At 33.7% G+C, this 26,546-nt stretch overlaps 1 protein-coding gene across 1 annotated transcript in view; it reads left to right on the plus strand.

Moving 5' to 3' along the window:
* Positions 1-26,546, plus strand: part of neb (nebulin) — a 92,079-nt gene that overhangs the window by 39,513 nt on the left and 26,020 nt on the right. The window contains exons 69-116 of the mRNA XM_055148249.1: positions 346-450; positions 535-642; positions 1,282-1,593; positions 2,347-2,451; positions 2,727-2,825; positions 2,919-3,020; positions 3,474-3,581; positions 4,042-4,353; positions 4,747-4,851; positions 4,970-5,074; positions 5,175-5,279; positions 5,390-5,497; positions 5,603-5,713; positions 6,285-6,482; positions 7,010-7,114; positions 7,201-7,305; positions 7,935-8,039; positions 8,516-8,623; positions 8,700-8,813; positions 9,986-10,183; positions 10,782-10,886; positions 10,978-11,082; positions 11,320-11,427; positions 11,503-11,610; positions 11,699-11,806; positions 12,882-12,986; positions 13,080-13,184; positions 13,567-13,665; positions 13,766-13,870; positions 14,582-14,686; positions 14,784-14,888; positions 15,294-15,398; positions 15,500-15,604; positions 15,977-16,081; positions 16,519-16,623; positions 16,709-16,813; positions 17,488-17,589; positions 18,458-18,562; positions 20,206-20,307; positions 20,994-21,101; positions 21,210-21,314; positions 21,633-21,737; positions 21,824-21,928; positions 22,065-22,169; positions 22,246-22,356; positions 22,678-22,788; positions 23,238-23,339; positions 24,910-25,014. Of these exons, the coding sequence (XP_055004224.1) occupies positions 346-450; positions 535-642; positions 1,282-1,593; positions 2,347-2,451; positions 2,727-2,825; positions 2,919-3,020; positions 3,474-3,581; positions 4,042-4,353; positions 4,747-4,851; positions 4,970-5,074; positions 5,175-5,279; positions 5,390-5,497; positions 5,603-5,713; positions 6,285-6,482; positions 7,010-7,114; positions 7,201-7,305; positions 7,935-8,039; positions 8,516-8,623; positions 8,700-8,813; positions 9,986-10,183; positions 10,782-10,886; positions 10,978-11,082; positions 11,320-11,427; positions 11,503-11,610; positions 11,699-11,806; positions 12,882-12,986; positions 13,080-13,184; positions 13,567-13,665; positions 13,766-13,870; positions 14,582-14,686; positions 14,784-14,888; positions 15,294-15,398; positions 15,500-15,604; positions 15,977-16,081; positions 16,519-16,623; positions 16,709-16,813; positions 17,488-17,589; positions 18,458-18,562; positions 20,206-20,307; positions 20,994-21,101; positions 21,210-21,314; positions 21,633-21,737; positions 21,824-21,928; positions 22,065-22,169; positions 22,246-22,356; positions 22,678-22,788; positions 23,238-23,339; positions 24,910-25,014 (5,667 nt within the window). The remainder of the gene's footprint in view (positions 1-345; positions 451-534; positions 643-1,281; positions 1,594-2,346; positions 2,452-2,726; positions 2,826-2,918; positions 3,021-3,473; positions 3,582-4,041; positions 4,354-4,746; positions 4,852-4,969; positions 5,075-5,174; positions 5,280-5,389; positions 5,498-5,602; positions 5,714-6,284; positions 6,483-7,009; positions 7,115-7,200; positions 7,306-7,934; positions 8,040-8,515; positions 8,624-8,699; positions 8,814-9,985; positions 10,184-10,781; positions 10,887-10,977; positions 11,083-11,319; positions 11,428-11,502; positions 11,611-11,698; positions 11,807-12,881; positions 12,987-13,079; positions 13,185-13,566; positions 13,666-13,765; positions 13,871-14,581; positions 14,687-14,783; positions 14,889-15,293; positions 15,399-15,499; positions 15,605-15,976; positions 16,082-16,518; positions 16,624-16,708; positions 16,814-17,487; positions 17,590-18,457; positions 18,563-20,205; positions 20,308-20,993; positions 21,102-21,209; positions 21,315-21,632; positions 21,738-21,823; positions 21,929-22,064; positions 22,170-22,245; positions 22,357-22,677; positions 22,789-23,237; positions 23,340-24,909; positions 25,015-26,546) is intronic.

The following is a 26,546-nucleotide window of genomic DNA, read 5'->3' on the forward strand; positions in this document are numbered from 1 at the left end:
AGTAGTAGTAGTAGTAGTAGTAGTAGTAGTAGTTGTAGTAGTTGTAGTAGTTGTAGTAGCAGCAGTACAAGTAGCAGGACTAATACTAGTAGTGGTAATAGTAGTTATAGTTGAAAATATTAGAAGCAGTAGTGTCAGTGTAAGTAGCAATACAGCGTAAGTAATACATTTTGTTGTGAAATTTTATTTTTAATTTTAATCTTTTGTCGTGATAATTTTATTTACAATTTTAAATCTATTTATGTAAAACATATTTTGTATTGTCATTGTATTTACCTTGCTAAGTACATTTTTGAGTATCACAAGGTAGTGTTTTAAATCACTTTTTTCCTTTGGCTTTTACAGAGAAAGTACAGAGAGGTTTGGGATAAAGACAAGCTCACCATTCACATTCCCCCTGATGCCCCCACATTTGAGCTGTCCAAGGCCAATGCTGTGGCTATCAGCAATGTAAGTTATACTCTGGAACATTTCACTAATTCAACAAGTGCTCAAACATGTTTAACCCTATTTATTATTTCTATTTTTCCACAGAAACTCTACACTCAAGCTTGGGATGACCAGAAGGCCAAGGGGTACCACATCAAGCAGGATGCAGTGTCTGTAATCAGAGCCAAAGCTTCTAGAGATATCGTCAGTGATGTAAGTTCGTCAAATGAAATGAAATCATGAAGTGAAATAATTTTTCACAGTTGCTAAAAATAGATAAAAAAGCATTATGGGATACCCCCGTAGACAAACAAACGCCAAAGCAATACTGTTAAAAATATATACAGAAACAACTTTTACATCATGTGGTAGATCTTTAGGCTATAAAGAACAATACATCAGGGAAATTAAGCAACTACTACACAAGAGACTATTTGAACACAGAAGACATAACTCAATTGTCCAGCTTCTACTACAAATCACTCAAAGACAGTGACACTTGAAGACAGTGAGGTGCAGATTTTAAGCAGAGAGAAACACTGGTTTGCTAGAGGAGTGAAGGAAGCTATTTTTGTGAAGAAAGAGACTTTTTGTCAGTTAAAACGATGTTAAAACACAAGATTAAAATGGCAAATTTGTGGACCCAATCTCTAACAAATAATAAGATAAGTATTTGTATATTTTTAGTCTCTTTCAAAGCAAGCAAATTTCCCATAGAGTTAAAATGGCCCCTGCCCTCCATCTGGAATGCAGAAATGCCATATTAGAATGCTGTTAACATGACCTATTCACATATTTATTTTTGTTCATTTTAACTGCTGAATTGAGTTTAACCAATCTCTCCTCTTTTAGTACAAGTACCATGAGGCCTACCGTAAGCAGGTTGGCCACCATATTGGAGCCAGATGCGTTGAGGAGGATCCACTGATCATGTTGGCAATGCACGCTGTGAAAATTGCCAGTGACAACATCTACAAGAAGGACTTCAACAAATCCAAGACCAAATTCCACCTCCCCGTTGACATGTTGAGCCTGGAGTTGGCCAAGAAATGCCAAGTCCAAGTGAACGATTTCAACTATAGGACCAAGCTGCACCAGTGGACCTGCCTCCCTGACTCCAATGATGTTGTCCAGGCCAGAAAGGCTTATGACCTCCAGAGCGATGTAAGTAATCTATTAAAAACAATCACTGATCAATAAATAGTTCTTCATACATTTTAGGGATTAGGCTATTAAAATTATCCTATCATTACCAACTCATAGTCTATTAACAGTTAGGCCAGGGAACAATTTTTTATCAGATATGCAAAACATGACTTGAGATACTACCAATATCCTCATATAATCTAAATATTTAACACAATAACTTATAATAACTGTTTTTAAACACTATTTATTAGTAAACTGTCACATCAGTGAATTCTTCAAACTCTTGCAGAAAAGTGACAAAAGAAAGAAAAACAGTGTCAGAATTGTTTACTGAAAATAAACAAACAAACAAACCACCAAACAAAAAAGCATTCATATTTAATATATATTAATTTACCCAATGGAATTTCGTTTTAAAAAGGTTAGTTACATCCCAAAAGAATGTACAACCACTTTTTATGCAGCACTTTCCGCTAACACTAGCTAACACTGGTAGATGTCACTATGTTTTTTTCGGTGTAACATAACAAAATATGATTTTTTTATTTAATCACATTTATTTATTTAAGAAAGGAGGAGCAATGCAGGATAATGTTTCAGAAACACTAACTACAGTTTCATGTTATTACAAACATTTAACAGTGTTTAGCCATAAAGACAAAAGACATTAAAAATCCAATTAATCTGTATTGTACATTCCCCTATATTGCACATATCTCTGTATTGCACTAATTCTTATTGCACATGTTCATTGTTACATCTGTTTAGGCTGTGTACAAATCTGATCTGGAGTGGCTCCGTGGTTGTGGCTGGATGCCCCATGAGTCTGTGGAAGTCATGAAGGTGAAACATGCCCAGAAGATCCTGGCTGATGTAAGTAAAATAAACAAAATCTAAATAATAATAAAATTTAATAAATTTCGCCATACACCATACTGATACAATACAATACAATGTTGTTTTCTTTGGCGTTTTGTCATCTGTCCAAGTTAAATTTTAAATATAACATTTTTCTCATTTATGCCTTTCCTGCAAAATACCAGAATAAATATAGCAGCCTTTAGATTTTAATCCCTTGATATGATATTGTTTTGTAAATGTTATATTGATGGTAATTACTGATTTAATGTACTTATTTTTTGTTACAGAGAGGTTACCGCGTGAAGTTGGATGAACAGAAATACATTGTTCCCGTTGACAGAGTGGACCTTGAATGTGCCAAGACTGCTGCTGCTGCTCTCAATGAGGTCTGGAACTAAACTAATGATTTCAAACTGATAAACTTGCTAAAACTGTAATTATTATTAAATTTAATTTGGTAATTTCTGTTTTGTTTTTAGGCCAAATATCGTGAGGCTTGGCACAGGGATAAGATCAAGTATTCCCTGGTGGACACTCCAACCATGGCTTCAGCCAGAGAGGCAGCCAAGCACATTCACCCGGTATGGACTTTTATTTCAATGTTTATACAGTTCTTACATTTATTTGAACCTTACGTTATGTATAGAACTAAAAAGTAAGTATGAATAAGTACATTAGCAATTTGTAAATAAACTTTATTTCTAGAGGCGGAAATATTGAAAAAAAAAAGTAATAATTATTTTGAAAGTATGCAAAGTAAGAATATTGGATTTTTATCTATAAAAATAATATTTAAAAAGTACCTTAAACCTGCAAAAATAATACATTTAAAACTTGCAGTGTAATCTGCAAACAAGGGTACAAACTTATGCATATGTAAGTACATACTGTAGATATAGATGTGGATAGATTGTCTACATAGAGGTTATTTTTGGGTGCTTCAAAATAGTATACCTAATAAGTAATAGTAAGCCATGATGTGTGAAATTTTTACACAATTATATACATGTATTTAAGGTTTTCTGTTATTTTAGAAACTGTACACCAAAGACTGGGACAAGGTGAAGGCCACTGGATACTTCATGCCTGGAGATGCTGTGCCAATCAAACAGTGCATCACCACCTCTAAGGTCCAGAGCCAGGTGAGTACAAAAATCATGTTCACTTCTTCACAACTGCTAGCTAGTATGTTGTTTTAATACTAATCGCATTTTGTTAGCATTAGCATGTTGATGTAATATCAGATTTTTTTGTCAGGTTAAAATATTAACTAAAATATGAACTATACAAACTGTACCATTTGTATTGCACTTTACATTAAAACTATGCAGTGTTTGATGCTCTAAACATAATTTTGTTGTTCACTGTGACAATGACAATAAAAACTTTAATATTTGATGAATGTATATGAATTTAGCATTAAAATTTATTTATTTTGTCATAGCATATTTTCATTTAAAGCTCTAAAAAAAGTTTAAACATGTGTTTGTAGATCTCTGCCATGTGAATTCCAGTATGTTGACCTAGTTTTGTGATAATTTGATTTGCATATCACAATAATGATAACTAACTAACAACATTGAAATCTATCTCTATTCGCAGTACAAGTATCTGGAGAGCTACCGCAAGCAAGTTGGACATCACATTGGTGCCAGATGTGTTCAGGATGATCCTCTGATCATGCTGGCCATAAACTCGGCCAAAATCGCTAGTGACGCTCTGTACAAAAAGGACTTCAACAAATCCAAGACCAAGTTCCACCTCCCAGTTGACATGTTGAATCTTGAATTGGCCAAGAAATGTCAGATCCAAGTGAATGACTTCAACTACAGAACTAGACTGCACCAGTGGACCTGCCTCCCCGATTCCAATGATGTTGTCCAGGCCAGAAAGGCTTATGACCTCCAGAGTGACGTAAGTGGAGATAGACCAATATGTTGTTTTTCATGGATAATTCATATATTTGTAGAATCCACAGCAGGTGGTGACTGATAAACTCTGCTTATACTTTGAGGCTGATCTGTTGAAACAACTTTTATAATACATGAACAATTCACTTGCAAAAAAAAAGATTTCTCCAAATTGAAAATTTGGCAAAAAGTATTTTTCTTTTTGTTACCATCTTACTGAAATATTATCCAGCATCTAGCATTCAGCTCCAGTGAAATTTCACTGGAGTTGAATGCTACGGGTGACGTCATACTCTCTTTGTCTACTTTTTTATACAGTTTATGTGTATTACTGATACTATTACATTTGTCAGTGCATTTCTGTCATACTTAAACCCCAAATGTCACTTGTTCATAGAATGTGTACAAATCAGATCTGGAATGGCTCCGTGGATGTGGCTGGATGCCTGCAGAGTCAGTGGACCATGTCAAAGTCAGGAAGGCCCAACAAATCCTCAATGATGTACGTATAACATGTTTAATTATTACTTTAGTATTACTACTTATTTAATTGAATAATTTGTGCATGATTAAATGTTTATCCACATATGAAACTGTTTTATTTTATTTCTAACCCACAGAGGAACTACAAGAAGAATGCAAAGGAGTGCTTTGGATTGTTCACTCTGATCGTGGACCGCCCTGAGCTTGTTTTGGCCAGAGTCAACGCTGCCAACCTCAGTGACGTAAGTAGAATGAATTTAAATATAATAATTTAAACACCGGATAAATTACAATCTACAAAATTAATGAATGAGTAACTAATATTGTCCACTTTCTGTACAGCTGAAGTACAAAGAAACCTTCAACGCTGAGAAGGGACACTACATTGGAGCTGAAGACACTCCCCAACTCGCCCACAGCAGAGAGGTGTCCAAGAACGTCAGCGAGGTGTGTAATTATCTCTCTCTCTCTCTATATATATATATATTTTTTTTAACTTTTCAAAATGTGCTCTTATTTTTATATTCTAAACATGTTTTGTTTTTTTATGTTTACAGAAATTATACAAGAAACACTGGGATGAGACTAAGGCAACAAGCTACCAGCTCAACCATGAATACATTCCTCTGCTGAGTGGAAAGAAGGGCAGAGAGATTGCTTCCGATGTAACGATTTTGTCATACTGATTACTTATTAAATGACCTATTATCACCTTATTGTAACCAAGCTAAATGTTATATTATTGCTAACTAAATATATTATTGTTTTAGGTTAAGTACAAGGATGCTCATGAGAAGACCAAGGGACACTACATGGCTGGAACCCTAATAGACTTCCCTGATGTGATGAGGTGTGGAGAGCAGGAGAAGAACAAGGGGCTGGTAAGACATTGTCAATATTACTATATAACTTACAATAAATAATTGTAATTTTAATAATATTACATACCGTAATATTAATATACCTTAACATCTGTAGAAACGATAAAGTTAGTTTCCTTTTGTATATTATCCATTTTAAAATGGTTCAAATCTAATATCATAAGATAGCCACAGGAAGTTCTCTTATGTAATAGATATATTGTAAGGTCAGTGGCACATTTCACAATTCATAATATCTCCCTTTTTTGTTTTTTTGTTTTAAACTTTTTATTTCAAGTATTTTTAAATGCATTAATTTATGCATGCCAGCATTTTTATGCAAAGTACTTTAAATATACTAATATATTTGACTTTTCAAAAATATTTTCAAAATTTTAAAACATTTTGGCTTTTGAAGTGCTACTATAACTAGACCAAGGACTAAAGGACTAAAACATAAATAACATTGTGTCCAATTTTACTTGTGTACAGCATCAGTTTCCCTGCTTGCTAGTATACTTTCAAGTCATGTTATAATAAAATTGCATAAAACATAACATAATTCATTTGCTTTGTATTTTCCTTTCTCCAGAGGTTGTACCAGAAGGACTACCACACGACCAAGACCAAGACCCATCTGCCTCCGGACATCATCGCCAACAAAGTGGCCAAGCGCTGCCAGGACATGCTCAGTGACGTGCTGTACCGCACGTACCTGCACCAGTGGACCTGCCACCCCGAACAGGAGGATGCCATCCGGGCACGCAAGACCAACGAGATCCTCAGTGATGTATGAGCGTACTTATTCTAAGAGTTCAATTGTTTTTTAGGGGGTTTATATTTTATTGTCATGTTGATAATACTCATGCTAAATAGTTATTTCAACATGTGCCTACTCAAGCGCCCAATGTGCAACTTACATTTAAATAATTTACTAACATTCTCTAAATGAAACTAGGTACAGGCATGCATAGCTATCCTAAAATAACTAGAGCTACTATTTTTTAATTATTGTATATATTGCAAATGTATTTATAGCCAGCTTGTTATTCCAAAAATAAGTACTTATTAATTATTAATTATATATACAAGTGTGTTATTATTATTATTTATTTTTTATTTTTTTTGTAGACAGGGTGAAGAGTGGGTAGAGACATTCACTAGAGCCTAATGCTATTAATTGTTTGCATGTTTTCCATGAATCAAAAAATTATTTCTAACTAGCTGTTCATATCCTTTGCCAGCTTTTCATCTTAATCTCAAGTCATCATGTTAGACATTTTAGACACTCAATTCTAATATCTGTTGCTCTTGTAGGTCTATTACAAGGATGACCTGAACTGGATGAAGGGCATTGGCTGCTATGTTTGGGACACTCCTGAGATTATCCGTGCCAAGAAAGCCTACGAACTGCAGAGCGACGTAAGTTTAAAACCATTACAAATTGTAAAAAAATTGTTAAAATTTGTATCTAAAATTGTGTATTTTTGTATGTTTTGTTGTTTTAGCTGAAATACAGAGATGAAGCCAAGAAGGAGTTCAACAACTACTCCATTGTGACAGATACTCCTGTTTATGTGACTGCTGTACTGGGACATACCTGGGCCAGTGATGTGAGTAAAAAGCATAAAAAAAAAAAAAAAAAAAAATATATATATATATATATATATATATATATATATATATATATATATATATATATAGATATATAGATATAGATATAGATATAGATATAGATATTTAAAGAAGAAGTTTAAATATACAAAATTGGGGCTGGACAATACATTTCAAATCTATCTTATTAGAAAAATTGCAATTAGATTATTTTTTTTTTCTAAAAATGTACAACCCTATACAAAATTTATAGTAATATTCTTTTATTCCCTTATATTTTGTATCTATGTCTAGAATTTTACTTTCCTAAAAGGAAAACTATATGATGTGGATCTAATCCTATGTCTTTTACATCTACAAATTGTATAATAGTTTTAGTGTGAATGCTTGAATTGATATTAGATTTTTCTGTTCTCATTATTATTACATTTGAATAATTTTTCAAATAATGATAGTTCTGAAGATATTTTCTAAGATGTTTTTTGTGAAATTTGATTAGTTAAATCAATTAGTTGTACAATTTTGGTTATACATTAGAGTTTTAGAATAACAGTACAATAATAATTTTGAGTTGTACTAATTTAATTATACTTTCATATTCATATTTATATTCTCATTTTGTCCACAGCTCGCCTACAGAGAGGCCTACCACAAAGAGAAGCATATGTACACCACTGTCCTCGACACCTATGACTACGCAAGATGCCACAACTTCAAGTACTTCTTCAGCCAGGTACATGTCAAAATATTTCTTAAAAGAGACATATTATGCTTATTTTCTAGTATTAGTAATAAACTATAAAATTGTAATTTTAACTTGTGTTCATTGTAAAATGTGAACTTCCTGGTAAAAATGCAGAATTGATTAGCCTTGCATTCCTCCCTAACAAATGAATTTTTATTTTTATTTATTTATTTTTTTTTTGGACCCAGAGTGCATTTTTTAAATAAATGCAAGTTAGTGTAGGGAAGTAGGCAGTTATAGGGGGTAGGTGAAAACAGAAATTTTCAGAGTGCTCAAGCCCCAGATGTCACTGTAACATGGATGAATTAATCAAAATACAAATCTAAGCTAATGATGAGGGAATACTGTTATAACAAAGAGCTAGATTTCACATGATATGTCTCCTTTAACAAATATAACATAACATGCAATTTAAATCAGTTTATCTTGTGTATATTATTTATTGTTATTTTTTCTTATAACAGAAAAATTACACTTCTGCTTGGGACAAAATCAAAGCCAAGAGCTACCAGATTCCTAAAGACTCTCAGGCCCTGCAACACGCCAAACATCAGAAAGTCATCCTCAGCGGCGTAAGTACAATATTTAGATTTCTAATGTTATAATATGACATTTTGAAGTAAAAGTACATTTATGTTTTATCTTTAGGTCAAGTACAAGGAGGACTATGAGAAGTTCAAGTCTCTGTACAGTTTGCCCAAGTGTCTGGAGGATGATCCCAACACGGCTCGCTGTGTCAAGACCGGAAAACTTGTCCTGGATGTAAGTGGAAATTATAACATAAACCATTATATTTACACATTCAAAGTGGAAATTATAGTGGAAAGTGGAAATTATAACATAAACCATTATATTTACACAATTCAACCCTCATTTCTGTAGTAAGCAGCAGTTTATGCGGTATATCTAATGGAATTTGCCATTTTTTTCTTTGTAGCAGTTTGTATTAGCAAGATGTATTTTTAAAGTTACAATGTATAACCTATACATTTGATTCTAATTCACTGTGATTGGTGAGCACTCTAGTTTTCCATATCAAGCCTAAACATGCACAGTAGGTCATATCTTCCAGCTAAGGTAATCCAGGCTATTTTACTGTTGTATGGCTGTGTTTATATTTTACATCTCATGAATAAGAAAGTTATGTCTCAAGTTACATGTTTTATACAGAGCAACAAGATAACTATTTTTGTAAATCCCCCCATGTACATAGTTCCAATCATAGCTGAGGTGATGAAAAATAAATCAATATGAAACTAAATTAAAAGACTGGAAAACTGACACGTCATTCTCAATAAAAAGTGGCATGCTATTAGAATAGAATAGAAAAGAATGCCCTTTATTGTCACTATACACATATACAATCCACAGTATACACATGCACAACGAGATTAAAAGCAATTCACTCTCCAGTCTCTCAGTCAAGATATTGCACTGTATTAAATATTGCACAACAGATGGATGGAAGGAGATCAGGTGATCGAGGGATAGGAAGGTGGAGACGGTCAGTGCATAGATAGTTACATACAAAAATATTCATATTTCTAAACATTAAAGTTTTGGTAAAATAGAAGTATGGATCCTGAATGATGCTTGTATTCTAGGGCTATAACTAACTTAATAGATTAGTATAGACATTATTCTTTTGATTAATTGATTAAAAAGACTGAGAAAAGCATATAACATTTTTACCCAATTTGACCCAGATCATCAAAACATCTAAATGTGTCCTCTGTCATTTTCGAGTATCTTTGCCTGAGTCATAAGCCTGTTTTCTCAGTACATGGCATTGTTAGTCTGTGTATAGTCCAGAAGAGATTATTCGATTACTCAAATGATGATGATCTCAATAATTGATTAGTTTAGTTGCAGTTAATAAATGAACTTATTTCAGCCTTATTGTATTCTAATGTTGTGTTGCCTTGTCTCCACAGCGTCTGTACAAACACGACTATGAAAAGACCAAAGCCAAGAACCACATCCCTCCTGACATGCTGGAGATCCTGTCCGCCCGGAAGACTCAGTCCACGGTCAGCGGGATCCACTACAGGAAGTACCTGCACCAGTGGATGTGTCTGCCAGATATGCAAGTGTTTGGACAGGCCCGCAAGGTCAACGAGCAGCTCAGCGATGTGAGTAACTGTGTCTAAAAACTCTATGTAAAATTTAATAGACAAATTTGAATCAAGATCAAGATTCAGTAATTTGAAACCAACAAAATGCTTGAGGCTTTTAAATCAAGGTATACAGCCAATTTTCAGTTAATAATAAATTGTTCTCATTATTGTGTTATATGACTGAGATTAAAAGTCTGTAATGTTTATGTTCAGGAAGTTAATATTGAAAGCTTTTTTAATAAGATTTAAGATGTCAATGTGAAGGAAAGACCTCGTGATGAATATTTTTGTTATATCAACTTATAAAGGGCTTGTTAGAATGGACAGTAAGTTTCATAAAATAAAGTAGAAAATGCCCATTTTTGTTTGTATTAATTATTTTTAGAATTTGTGATCATTTTCAAGACTCCTCCTGCATCCTAAGTGGAACTTTTCAATGTATGCGCTTTATATTATCATCACGTCTTTGCCTATTTGCTTCTACAATAGACATTTACTTTTTTAGCATGAGCAATATTAACCTTGTACAATTTTATTATGTGTAATCTATTGTTAAAAATACTATCCAACATATTGACATGCCGTTAACAAGTCTTTTGTATACTCTGCATAGATCTTCTACAAGGATGATCTGAACTGGCTGAGGGGCATTGGTTGCTACGCCTGGGACACTCCTGAGATCCTGAGAGTGAAAAATGCAGGCAACCTGCAGAGTGAGGTAAGCCACAATTTACAAACAAATATTTAACAATCTTGCACATTTTTCAGAATTTTAATGTTTAATATTTATTTTTTCTTTCATTTTCCAGTCCAAATACAGAGCAAAGGGCATTGAGGCATTCAAGGATTACACTGTGGTGACTGACACTCCAACTTATGAAGTGGCCAAACAAAATGCTGTCAACCTGAGTGATGTGAGTAAATAGTTTTAATCCAAATCATCTTTTTATTGTATATATAGCAAATGTAAAACAGCTTCAAATGAAAAAAAAGAGAAAAAAAAAAGATAACTGTGGACTGCTGCAAACTGTTTAAAATGAACTTGTACTGTTTTTCACACTTTTAAGACGGTACAGCCCCTTTAAGCTAATGTTCTAGTTTTCTCATAGATATTTGCTAATAATAATTCCTTCTACTTTTGCTTATTTCAGCTCCACTACCGGTACGACTACAACACCAATGTGAAGGGAACCAACACTGCTCCTGCTGTGACCATTGAGTTACAGAGAGCTCGCTTGGCCAACTACATCCAGAGCGAAGTAAGGAACTTTAAAACAGCTCATAACTTTAAATTAACCATATATTTATTAACTACACATTTTACTATTTTTCAGAAACATTACAAAGAGGCCAACCTGAAGTCAATGCCTACTGGGTACTCCCTCCCCTATGACACCCCCATCCACAAGCAGGTCAAACACAACAGCATCGTCACCAGCAACGTAAGTATTCAAGACATTTTTAGTATAATTTTTGAAATTTAGAACAATAAATTAAATAAACGTTGTGTAATTGTGTTTTTTTTTTTAGTTCAAGTACAAGGCAGCATATGAGATGATGAAGGCCAAGGCATACACTCTTCATCCCGAGGGAGTCAACTTTGTGACGACCAGAAAGGCCAACAAGATCATTAATGAGGTGAGAAAAATATTGTTTGTAAAAATAAAGATATAAGTCTGAACTGAAATATTTAGCATTCACATGTTGGAAGTGCAGATGGTTAAAAATAAAAACTACTATCACAACTGAACTTAGTGTGCCAGTGCCTTAACATGCTGTATTTGGACAGACCAGGTCGTGGCTATGATAGGAGCATAGACCATATGGGGATAAGTGTGAGAGTGGACATAGCTAACATACTAGCCGCCCCATGCCATATAGGAAGTTTGCCAGGAGGCTCTTCCGGGTCCTTCTGACTCTGGCTCCAATTGACACACATTAGGAGCTTATCGCTCCTCTGTCTGTAACTGCAGCAGTGAGTCTCGTCGTTTTGGCCTTAAAATGTTCATATTAACCCGCTCTACATGATCCTGAATTTATTTTTCGCTATTTTGTCCAACAGAAAAATCCTATTCATAACACAGAGCCTGGCTCCAGATTTGCTCCTGTAACCATGAGCATCATGAGCCTCATTTGAATGGCACTGAATGCTATGGGTGACATCACACTTGCTTAGTCCACTTCTTTTGTACAGTCTGTGGATAGGAGTTATGGGTTTACAATATTTACAATATTTAAATGTACATGGAAAAAGATCACATAGTAGCTTTGTTTTGTTTTCTTACATAGCTCATACATACACACATGCCTATATATATATATATATATATATATATATATATATATATATATATATATATATATATATATATATATATATATATATATATATATATATATGAAACCAAAAAAGGAATACTTTTTGATGTACCGAATCATTGTACCCCACTTTTAATCATGCATGCAATTAAATGCATTAAAATTAAATTGCAATATAGAAATTATATGTGAGAAGGGTGCCAGGAATGTGATACAATACAGTACAAATGAGTGGTACCAGAGTGGTACAAAAATATGTAGTCTACTCTAGGTAAAAACTGTCATTAAAACAATGCATGAAATTGTGCCTTATCTTCCAAAAGTAAATAAAACTTATGGGGAAAAAGGTTTTTGATTGCTCATTAATTTGTGCATTTTGTATTTTTTCCTTCAGCGTCTGTACAGGGAGCAGTGGCACAAGACCAAGGACAAGATCCACATAACCTACGACACTCCAGAGATCAAGCAAGTCAAGATGAACCAGAATCATCTCAGCGACGTGAGAAAAATATAATAAAAGAAACAATGAAATTATACTTTTCATTGTGTATTTGGTCCTGTATTTTAATAAGTTTTCATTTTTCATTTATAGTTGTGGTACCATGAGAAGCACAATGCCGCTAAGGGTCAGCTGATCTCTATGCCCATCACTCCTCAACTTATGCACTGTTACCATGTCAACGAGATCACCAGCGATGTAAGACCAAAATCATCACTATTTTGTGATTTTTATTCATATTTTAAAATCATCCCATATTTTGATCCTATGTGATTACATTTATTCAGACAATGTTATCAGTATTTTTCATAAAATGTTTGGTCTATATATTAAACTTATTTTATATTTATTGTATAGACTTTCACATCCCATACCCCATTTATATTAATCTAATTTAAAAATAAGGATTATGATCAATATGCCTTATGTTAAACTATTTGAACTATTATCGAAATTAGCTAATAAAAATTGCTAATGCCTTCTTTATCAGTATACTTAAATAGTTAATAAATATATTTAAATGTATTTATGGTTTTGAAATTTGTATATTGAAATTTAAAATGTCCAATTGTGTTTATAGCTGAAATACAAAGAGGACCTGTCTTGGCTGAGGGGCTTGGGCTGCTTCCTGTACAACACTCCTGAGATGGTCCACGTTCGCAACATCAGCAAATTCAGGGTACGTGGTTTTAATTATTTTTTATCTATGCTAATAAATACTTTAATATCTAAACTACACTGTTTTGAGGTTATCTAATTTGAATGTATTTTGTGTCTAGGCCAACTACCCGGTGGAGGCCAAGAAGAACCTGCATAACTTCTCTGTTGTCCTCGACACTCCCGAGTACAAACGCGTCACTGAGCTCAAGACACACATGAGCAACGTAAGGCATCGAATAACGTACATTTAAAATATGCATTCATCTATAATTTAGTCATTATTTAATTACTAGAATATAATTAATTAAAGAGTTCATATAATTTTACGATCTATGTTATAAAGTTGTTTCCTCATCTGTTTTGTGTCATTGTTTTGTTTCATGTTTGACACACAAACTCTATTTAGGCTGTTCTTCTCTCAAACAGAAACATTTTTAAACATCATACACCTTTACTAAAATCATTTGGATAATTTCAACCCTGGAATCTTTACTGAACTAAAGGTAAAAAGTAGCTGTAAACTAGCGGAAAACTACAGCTTCATGACATCACAAGGTGGAACAGAGGAATTTGAGCTTTGGAGATGTAGACTAATAATGAAGGGTTACTCAAACATATATGAATGAAACAAAACAACACAACTCCCAGTATTTTTTTGATGATTTAATTCATTCATTCATTTTAATTCATTTAATTATTAGTTAACATATTTTACTATTTGCCAGTACATTTCTTATATCTTGTGCATATTACATTTTAAATAACAAAAAATATTTTTGTTATTTTATCCCAACAAAACATAGTGTGATTTGTGCATTGCTAGCACTTAAATCTACTGGCATAGTGCAATAGAAAAGCAGTTATAGTGACTTATAATGAACTTATATAATGATGCAAATATTAAGAATACTGATTTTTTGTTGTTCCTTTTTCAGTTGATCTACACATCTCAGAGCAAAAAGGAAATGGCCAAAGTCTCCACGACTCTGGACTGTGTCGACATCAAGAGAGCCAAGTGGGCCCAGCAGCTCACCAACAAGGCAAGTGTCACCACACAGCAACGCATAACAAAACATCTTTAAACTTATTTTTATAATGAATTTTTAAAAATCTGACATGATCTTGTTTTGTTTTTAGTGGCAGTACACCAATCTGGCTACCAAAGAGAGGGCCTTCTTCACTCCTGAGCTGGAAACTCCAACTATGGGTCACTGCAGAAAGATGAAAGTGGTCTACAGTGACGTAAGTATTAATCCTCTCGATCTAAATCTATTTCTAATAATAATAATAATATAATTTTCTGTATAATGTAGAAATCCTAATCCTTTTTCTTAATTTTAGGTAATAGGTGATTTTTTTCTATTGTCATCAAAACCTAAAAAAACACAGCCAAAAGAAAGTTTATGTAATGTTGCTTTAAATGAACATGAATGGAAATAATTATATGTTTTTTTGTATAGTTTGATTTGTGGAGATTTAGTTGTTTTGGCCAACAGAAATCTTAAAATGCATACAAAAGCTACTGATTCCCCTCCATTATTGTTCCTCTGCACTTCCCGTGAAATTCCACTTTTATTTTAGTTTACAGTTGATAGTTTTCTTGCACAATTGTTTTCTAAATGCCATATTGTTTTGTGTGTATTACAGAACAAGTACAAAGACCAGTATGAGAAGATGAAGCACAGATACACTGCTATTGCTGATACTCCCATCCTGATCCGCGCCAAGAAAGCTTACCTGCAGTCCAGCGATGTAAGCTAACATTTAAATACACTTTTAGTTTAAACATGCTAATTATGGACAAATGTGTAAAGTATGTCGAGCTTATTGTAATCTTATGTTTCTGTTTTTAGCTTCGTTACAAGGAGAGCTTTGAACTCGCTAAGGGCCACTACAGAACCGTCAAGGATGCTCTGGACATTATCATTCATCGCAGAGTCACAGATGACATCAGTGAAGTAAGTTGTACAAAAAAAATCTGTATTTCCTTCGTATTAATGTGTATAACCTATATACAGGGCTTGACAACACCAGAAATCATGACAAATAATGCTTGATTTATGTTTTGGCTTGCAACATTTTCACTTTAGTTCGCAGTTTATTATTTTTGCATTAATTAAGACAAGAGCATCATATTGTAGCCTACTTTTAATTTATTATAATCTATATGCAAAGAATGTAAGCATTATTCCAATTGTGGATTGTAAAAAATGCTAATTAGCTAATAGCAACAAGTTAGCTAAATTAGTTAACATAATGTTTTTTTATGTCTATAGTTTATAATAAGTCTTACTGCTATTTTAACCGTCAATTTGTTTTAATTTGTCCAGGTCAAATACAGGGAGAAGTACATTAACTCTCTGGGAACCTGGAAGTCCATCCCTGATCGCCCCGAGTTCTTCTTCAGCAGAATTGTCAACGATAATGTCAGCAATGTAAGTACAAATGTCTTCATATGTTGTATCGTCATCCATGTTAACAGATAAATATCAACACTTCAAAAGAGGTTTTAATTTACCTTAAAGTTACATATGTGATTGTGTACTTGGGTATATTTTTGTCACTTTGAACAACAGTTAACTTAATTTGTCCCTTTATAGTTTTGTTCATGGATTAAAAATACATTCATTTCTATTTACTCAATGATTGTGTTGTAAAATGTAGCTAAGAATATGAATACAATGGTGGTAGATATCTTAGCATTAGTTTTACTTTACTTTTAGACTAATAATGAGCCATTATTATCATCTTTTGTTAATTCATAGGTGAAATATATGCTTACAATTATACAATATCATACATATTTAGTCTATTTTGCTTTTATTGCCTTAACAACACCTCCAATGAGATCTCTTTATAATGAACGGTTTAGGTCAAGTACAAGGAGGACCTGGATTGGTTGAAGGGCATTGGCTGCTTCGTGTGGGACACTCCTGAGCTGGTACAGGCCGAGAGGAACAAGGCCCTTTACAGTGAGGTAAGACTTGTTTATTTTACTTTAATTACCATTTTCAGGTTTACATTGCACATTTTCTAATAATAAACATATTTGCAACTGACAGAGATTGTACAAAGCTTCCTATGAGAAGAACAGAGGAAACTTCAAATACACCTGTGACACACCGTTCTTCGAGGCTGCCAAGAACGCCTCCATGCTCATCAATGACGTAAGTGTTATTCTACCATTACAATATTATAATTTTACCAACATTTTTAAGTATTTTTCTGTTGTATTTTTTGTGGATATTGTTTAAAATTTAATATTTTTGCATTTCTTGTAATTACATTTTTTCCAGCCTAGAGGTACCTGTTGGTGTTGTCTCTCATTGTTTTTCCAAAGCAAATTTTTTTTTCATTTTTAAAGATTATAGCACTATGATTCCATTTTATTATTACAGATTTTGGAAAATTACATAACGTAGCTTTAATTTGACCTGTGTGTGAAATTTTGTTTTATTATTATTATTATAGTTGTACTTATTTCTATTGTTAACTTTTCTTGAATAGCAAAAAGGTCCCCCTTGCTAGTCCACTTTGTAATTGTTAGCATTTTACTATTTTAATTCTTTTGTTTCTATTTTTTTTTATTATTTGTATTTTATTCATTTGTAACTTTGTATTTTACTTTTTGTATTGTTCTTTCATTTCTAACTTTGTAACATTGTAGACTAGATTATGTTGTATCTTGTCATGTTGCTATATACTATTTTATCTATTTATTAATCTATGTAATTGTTTTTTCAAACTTTAACTTTGATTGAATCCCACTTAGGTCCCGTGTGGCAGTTTGAATTGTCATTTGTGTGCATTTGTATTAAACTGTTTTTGACGTTGTGAGCAGAGGCACTACAGAGCTAAATATGAGAAGACCAAAGATAAGTTCACCATCACCACAGATGACCCTAGGTACCAGCTGGCCAGAGAGAACAGCAAGATGAGCCAGGTAAACCCAGGAAGACCAAGTCCGAGTTTGGGCTATGCTGCATGAAGGACCACCCCCAAAACCTGGTCCTGATCCTCGGATGGTCTACACAGCATGGCATCTACAGCTGTCTATAACTTGTCTATTTCTCTCTAGTTCACACAGGTTGTTTTGAGCTGGAACAGTGCCTTCTCTGTGCCATCAAAATGATAATCTCTACAACCAGGACATTTCCTTCAAAATTGGGATAGGCATGTATAATACAGACTTTTATATAGCAAACAAACTGCAGCTATTAAAGAACTTATTATGATCTAATGAATCTATCGGGCTTTTAAAGCTCTTATTAAAAACTATGGCATAGCTAACTATTATTTACTACTACCACCACTACTTTGCACTGTCACAAGTTGAATTAGGCACACATTTTGAAATTAATTATTGAAATAAGTAATACATCTGTTTAGATTGGACTGACTAAACACCGCACAACAGCTAAAAAGAAAGAAAGAACAAAATAATAAAAACAATTCCTTTATAATTAATATGTCTCTAGTTTGAAAGCTATCATCTGTACGTTTATTTAATTTTTGATTGATTGATAGCCAACATTTTTCACAATAACACACATAATACACATATTATGACTTTTAAAATGTAGCTTTTTGCATTGTGAAGTTATTGATGCTATTACTGCACACATAGCAGTCATTCAGTCATCAGTGCTAATCCACTCTGAGGAATTACTCATATGTAACTTTGAAGGCACAGACCAGCGCAACAAATCTTCATTGGATCTCCAGTCTTCTCCTCCTTTCCTCTCTATGTTTCTACTGTCTTCTTTCACTCACATTGTGCATGCTGTGTGTTTTATTGTGTGTCAAAACAGAAATTATATCAATCCAAAGCAAAGGAGCATCTCCGAATTGGCTGCAATGAGCTGTACAGGCCTGACATCCTCACAGCCATGTACAGTACCACTTTGGGCAGTAAGGTAAACCACAAGAAAGTAGTTTATTAGTCGCTCCATCCTCCATCCTAGAAGATTTTAGCAAAAACACTCTTGCTAAAATCAAGCTTCTTGCCATCTCTGGACATCATCATTTCATCTTATGTCCATCATGAAATTTAATTCATTCAAACATTCTAATATCATTCATAACAATTCATTACTAGAGTTTAACTGTCAGTACCCATTATTGTTCTAAATACACAGGTTTTACTCCATTGTAGATTGAAATTTAACTATTTTAAAACTAATTACACCAAAAAAGATATTATGTTTACATTTTTAGATAATGGTTTTCAGTGAATGAGAACTATATGGAACTGTCAGGTACAGACAAATGTATCCGATTGGAACAGTTGCTGGGTGAGAAACATATGGAAACTACTACCATTGAATGTCTATTAAACCTTATGGACCATTATCACAAGAATTATCATAACAGCAAAAGTAGTTATTTCCTCCTTGTATATAGCAGTTATTTGTTAGCTTTAGTCCCCTTCTTTATCTTAGCCTAAGATGGACTTTTGCTGCTGATCATCACCGACTCCATGAGTGCCCCAGACACTCATGAGTAACCATGGTAACCCCTCTCTGCTTCATCTGTCCATTAACCCTCACTGTGTCCCCATATGTCATTGAGCATGTGATCCATCTGTTTATGCATGGCTTTATCAATTCATTCACAAAGTTACACTGTAGAAAAAGTTATATTTAAACACATTATGAGTTGAAGAAGGTTTATATTGATTTGAGTTGCCTGGAGTCGTCTAGTACAAAATCTGCTAAATGAATAAGATGTGTTTTTTTTCTTATTTCAAAGGCAATAGGACTCTAGGGCTCTTTACTCAAGGTGATTAGTATATCAGTTAGTGAGTATTTAGCATTTAGTTAGTTATTAAACACTTATTACTGCTTCTCCATTGCTAATAATGCAAATAAATTGTAATTATCTGTAAGAATGGGGAAAAAATATTGGCTGAATACTAAAAAATGGCTATTCAGAAAATTTAAATAATGCATTAATAGGATTTAATTGACCACATATACTATTGCTTTCGTTAGTTATTAATCTATGGTTCTTAAACTTATAAAGTATTACCCAGATTTAATTTTACTTAACTAGTCCTTAATCAGAATATAATATTCTCAATTCAAGTTTAAATGTGTCTAGATTTTACTTTTTACAGTGTAACCTCTTTGCCACCATTTGTGTCCTTCATACCACATGTGTAGTTTTATAGGATTTTGCTTTGATGCTGATCAAAATAGATGCAAGTATATTTATTAGTTCAATTTATTTAGCTTTTAGTTCTTATCTACTATATATAATACTGGAATATGTAAGTAATTCTGTTAATGGTTAGTGTTCAGGTAGTCTAAATTACAGGTAGGCCTGGCCCTACATAATTAATGTTAAAACAGCTGTCATTTCAGTACAGCTAATTATAATGTGATTAAAAGTAGTAGCATTTTTATATAGTTTGTGATAGTAATACTGCACTAGTCGATATCTGTAAATCTTAACTATAATTCGCCTAGGATCATATCATAGGTCAGTGCTAGTGTTTTCAATACTAATTTAATATGATTTGTGCTATGCTAACTGTTAATCTTGCATGGTGTTTCAGTGGAGGTACAGGGAGCAGTATGAACGCGCCAAGGACAAGTTCACTTCAGTGCTGGAGACTCCAGAGTATGAGACCCATAAACGCAGCAAGAAGATCAGCGACGTAAGTTTGGACAATGTTTACAATTATTCTATAGCTGCTATTTTAAAGTATTAAATCCCAGCATATTGTCTATATTCATTTATTTTTTAATGATTGTAATACTATATTCTCTATATTATCTAACACATTGTATCTTATGCTCATATTGCTTGTTATTTGATTTATTGTGGTTTCATAGCCATCAACAACACTCATAATTATAGCTAATCTATTGACTACACATAGTTAATAGTAATATAGTGTAAAGTCCCTCAGTTGTCCAGGTAGAATCCATGGCAAAAGGAGAAATTCAATTTGTCAACTGAACAAAAGTTTATTTGGTCGAATACATTTTGCAGCCCATCCAGGCAGCTTCTTCAGTTCTGGTCGGAATGCTGGTGGACACTTCTAACTACAATGAAAATGCTCTGAAACCAACACATGTACTTGTTTACAGTTTTGCCTTTTGCCATACACAAAGTTAACTGTAAGGCAAAATACATTACAAAACAACAGGCATTATTTGGGCAGTGGACAGAAATAACACGCTACCATGCAATTAAAGCTACCATCCATAGCAAAACAAATTGTTAAAACAATTTAAAAATAAAAATAAATCCACAAATACATTGAAAGTGATTGGCTATAATTTCATGGATGGAATTGGTTTGTTTTTAATTGTTATATTTTTGTCTGTTCCTTCACAGATTATTTACAAAATGGAGTACAACAAGACCAAGGCTAAGGGCTACACTCTCCCCTATGACACTCCCTACCAGAACCACATGAAGAAAGTCAAGGAAATCACCAGCAGTGTAAGCTATTTTATCGCAATGTAGAATCATGTTTTTGTGACAGAAAATGATTGGTGATGATGATTGATGAATACAAATCTGCTTTATTTATACCTTACTTTTTTATAGCTGAAATACAAAGAGGTGTATGAAAAAAGCAAAGCCCAGATCAACATGGACCCTGAAGCTCATGAGATCCGCGCCGCCAAAGAAGCCTACAAGAACATCAGCAACGTGAGTCATGGTTTTGTATGGACATTTTCACCTGATTGATTTTCACTAGTAGCTAAATGTACAGTATTTACCTGAAGACACATTAGGAATCAAAACAACTTTATCTGTCACAAAAGAGCAATTCAGTTCGTTGTTGTGTCAAAAACACACAATCATTCACATCCAGTACATCAACTCAAAATAATTTCAAAACAATGCATTGTAAAACAGCTGAGGATCTGCTAGTCACTTCAGTATAGTTTGCATACATTTTTATTCATTTGTGAAATATCATTCTAAAGTGTCAAGAAAGAATTTTATTGTTTCATTTGATTACAGCTGGATTATAAGAAGAAATACGAAGCCACTAAGAACAAGTGGATCTGGACTGCAGACAGACCCGACTTTGTCAACGCTGCCAAGAACACTCTGCAACAGAGCGATGTGAGCATGCAATTTATATATTAATTTACTTCATATTGTGTAAAATTACTATAAAAACGTAATATATTTGTCCTTTTTTCCTAAAGGTTGAGTACAAATATGATAAGGAGGCCATGAAGGGCTGTGTCATCCCAGTTGTTGATGACAAGTTAACGATTTTGTGCAAGAAGAATGCTGAAATGGCCAGTGATGTAAGTACGACCACAACTCATCTATTTTATTATTCATCTGAAAAAACGCTGAAGAGGAGTATAGTATTTACCAAGTTATATTTACTTTTTGAATGAATTACACTTCTTTGATTTATTTTATTGCAAATTATAACAGGTGAAGTACAAGGAGAAGTATGAGAAGGCAAAGGGCCACTATGTCCCAGTCTCTGACACGCCTCAAATCCTCCACGCCAAGTCCGTGCGCACTCTGGCTTCAGAGGTTTGTACTGCTTATTGACATTATGCGGGGTTAGTGATATTCAATACATATTTCATACATTTTATTCTTCCCACAGAGCAAGTACAAAGAGGCCAGTAAGAAGGAGATGCAGAGTGGATCTTTCACCACTCTGGCAGAGACCAGGGACACGCAGCACAGCAGGGAGATCAACAAACTCATCAGCGGGGTAAAACTTTCATTTTATAAAATCGGGATATCACAGTGTCATTAGAAACAAATTTATATGACTTCTGAACAAACAACATTATTGAATTATTATGTAATTAAGTGACACTAATAGATTCATACGTATGAGTTCAACGGGTAACTGGCTTATTAAGGGATTTGGAGTTAGTTAGTATAAAGGGTTAGCATCCAACTTTGAAATAAAACTTTCAGAATCCACTTAGTCAATCACATAAATTAACAGGATCTAATAAGTATTGTATGTCTGGATATATGGAAGTTCAAATATTGCTGGGTGCTGATGTTTATTTGTTCTTTGCAGAAACTGTATAAGGAGAAGTTTGAGAAGGAGAAGGGCAAGTCTGAGTACAACAACATGACTGTTCCACCAGACGTGCAGCACGCCATGGATGTGGCCAAGAGCCAGAGCAATGTGAGTGCAAATACTCAAATTACAAGTATTATTAAGGTTATATATATATTCATTCTATTCAACCAGAGCAATGTTAACAAACAAAAACAAAAAAAACTTGACTGAACCAAATTTACATCTCAAGGCTCAGTGAGCAGACATACATAGTGTAGAATTTAAAACAATTTTGAATTGATTTATTTTTTACAAAAATAAGAAGAGCAATTATGGCATCAAGAGGAAATGGAATTCATACAAATACTTATTATATGATTGCATGTAACAGAATTTAGCTTTCATTAATTATTTTTGCCAACAAAAGTAAACAATATTTGACAACACAACCTGATTTTAAGTGGTATGCTTTAACTCCTAAATATTTTCTGTAAAAAGTTGTTGTTCTTAGATTCCCACTGTATATTGTATGTGGTCATGGTTTTAATAATCTCACTTCTTTGTTTCACCCATAGTACTCGTACAAGAAGAATGCTAAGGCTAACCTGTCCTATACCACTGTAGTTGACCGTCCTGACATCAGAAAGGCCACACAGGCTGCCAAACTCATCAGTCACGTATGTATACAACCTATATTGTCTTTGAATAATTATCTAAATATATTTATAACATGTAGATAGAAATTAAACCTTAAGTCTTTATCAATATTAAGATGAAGCTAGTGTGAAATTTTGATATTATTTTAAAAAACCTGTTCCTTCCTTTTCCTTCCTCTTTTTTTTCAACTTCTCTCATTGGTCGACTCCAAAAGAAGGACTTTTGGACTAAGACCAATTCTTTTTTTCTTATATAATCAGCTATCCGACCTTTGGTTTGCTTGGAAAAAAATGTAAAACTCCTTGGGAATAGCGCAGTAATAAACAATAGGTATAAAGTAATCGTAATAATAATTCTGGTTTTAATTATTTATTTATACTTAGTTTTTGTAATTTGAGTATTTTGGTATTTCTACAAATTATGATTAAACTATACTAAAGAATCCGGAGATTCCTCTATCAGTTTCTTGTTGTAGTTATTGCAGGAAATATTTTGGTAAAAACCACTATTACCTCTTGAATGGTTTATTACTATGCTATTATCAAGTTGGGTTCCATAACAGAATGCTTGAATCAAACTGTGGCCCTGAAATGGAGGCCACCCTCTCTTTAAATGCCTGTAAAATTGTATGTTGCTTGACTGCATGGTTAAAGCTCTACAGAAAAGCTCTGGAGGATGAGAACCAACGTGTCTATGTGTCTCCAATCTGTCATGTAATGTTATAATGTTGTTACTTTTGTGTTTACATGCACTTGGATATTTTCAGTTTTTATATCAGAATCGTGAGGTTCAGATGGGAGGGAACAAGCAGCAATGTCATTTTAGTAGAAAGACCATTTTACTGTAACTGGCTTAGCATTACCCATTGAATACGTTTTTCTAATTCATTTGGTAGTAAAAACTGCTATGAGCTGTGATTGTTTAATATAGTTTAATTTGGGTGCAGTGCCTCAAATAGCAACATTGAAGTTATAAATTGTACATGGTCACCTATAGTAAGTAAACTGTTAGTGATGATAAAGTTGTAAACTAGAATAAGATGGCAAGGACTATGAAAATATTATAAAGAGGCTATTCAAACTATAGTTAAGCTTAGTTTGTCAGAAGCACAGTACAAAAGTGAGAGGCAAAACTGTTTATTTCCTTATGGTCCATTAAGTTAAGAGAAAAGTGTATTGATCTCAAATTGAATAAAATAATTGTACATTTATTTGGCAGTTTTTACATACAAAAGTGCAGATGGTAAGAAAAAACAAAAGGAAATAAACAGTTACAAATATAGTTAGATAGATAGCTTATTGATGTTTATGTCAATATATAAAAATTAAAAACAAAAAAGAATATGTTGAAGTAAGTATAATTAGACAGATAAACTAGGTGTTAATGCAGATACTTTTATACATTATTAAAAAACAACAGGAACCAAAATTTCTCTCTGCTTTCCCTTGAATCAGTCCAACGAAAACAAAATATATGAATTATCAAAGCCATTCTCTGCATACCCAAGTGCATCTAAACACTCTTTGTACTCTTTGTCCTGTGTGTGCCTGTACTGTCGTGTCTTGTCTAATGGTTGGTATATTCCATCAGATTGGGTACCGGGATAAGGCTCGGGAGGAGGCAAGCAAAGGAGGCTCTCTGGCCCACCGTCCAGACATAGCTCTGGCCACTGCAGTGTCCAAGCTGACCAGCCAGGTATCCCCCCCCAAAAAAAAGAAACAGTCAGCTCCTCTGGGCCAGTCCGATGGAATCCCACTCTCAATGAACTAAAGCTAGTTGTTTCACAGGGACAGAGTTGTGTTATCTGTGTTGTCATTTGTGGTTGTATCCAGGAGATGGTGCCACTTCCATGTTCTTTTATGGCGCTTGCTTTAGGTGCAACGCTTTGGCTTTCATTTCATGCAACCTGCATTTTCGGGATGCTTTCTACGGCTGCACAATAGAGGATAATTGTACATCATAGCAGTGAAAAAAATAGGTTATATTAATTTATTTTTACAACTGTGGAATTGCTCAAAATGGTTACCTATTAATTAATTACAAAACATGACAATAACATATATCTAGTTTTACCAACCAAATTTAAGTCATTTCTACAAGCAAAATATAAAATAACAACACATCACTAAGTTTCAATTCTTTTATTGAATTTGCAACTTATTTTATCAATTTGAATTCTCTTCCATTTTTGAATGTATGACATATTGTGCAGCCCTATTGCTTTTCATGTTCATCAGTGTTCTAATCTTTTGTTTCTTCATTGCTTTAAATGCCTAACTATTTTTAATCATCTCTTCACTTTAACCTAAACTTTCTCTCACTCTCCTTCCCTCCTTCTTTCTCTCTCTCACCTATCTTATTCCTCATAACCCTATACTTTCACTCCTTTCTTCTCCCTATCTCTCTTTCTCTTCCACTGATCCCCCCCCCCTTCTCTCCATCTCTCTCTATCCATCAATCCATCCTCATGCGCTTTGGCTCTGTTTGTTCTCATCCCTCCATGTCACTGCGCTTCTAGGTGCCTGTAGCAGGAGGCAAGCCCATCCTCCATGGAGCTTCTTCATTCGACACTCTTCAGATGCGCCACGCTAAGAAATTGAGTGCCATGAATAGTGATGTAAGGAGGTCCCACCCAAGCCTGAAAAACAAAAACTATTTATATGTTGTCCTATTGTCCTATAGGTGTCAGTCATGGTGTTTTTTATCTGCGTGAAGTCAACAAATTGCATTTGATATGTCTTTTTTGATTCATACGTTTGAATGCTCAGAGTTTAAATTGACATCTAAGACTACAGTTGCATTTTTGATGTTATGTAATAAATTTTGTGTAAGGAGGTCACACCCAGGCCTGAAAAACAAAAACATAGTATAGTTCATCCAATTGTCCTATAGGTGTTGATTATGATATTTTTTCTGCCTGAAATCAGCAAGTTGCACTTGTCTCTTAAAGGGCCTATATTACACTATTTTCTGATCTATATTATAATATTGTTTCCTCATCAAAAACAGACCTGGAATTTTGTTTTATTGTTTCATTCACACACAAATCTGTCCCACTTTGTGATGTCATGTGATAATACAGGAAGAGATCCATCATGTTTTTAAACCCAGTACACCTTCACTAGAATAATTTAGATAATTTCAGTCCTGGAATTTTCAATCTCTACTGAACTAAAGGTCAATAAAACAGTAGCTGTTAATTTGAGCTTCGGAGATGTAGACAAACT

This window comes from Boleophthalmus pectinirostris, unplaced genomic scaffold, assembly GCF_026225935.1.
Source record: "Boleophthalmus pectinirostris isolate CB_2022bp ecotype Guang Dong unplaced genomic scaffold, ASM2622593v1 HiC_scaffold_1, whole genome shotgun sequence".
In the NCBI taxonomy this organism is placed as follows: domain Eukaryota; kingdom Metazoa; phylum Chordata; class Actinopteri; order Gobiiformes; family Gobiidae; genus Boleophthalmus; species Boleophthalmus pectinirostris.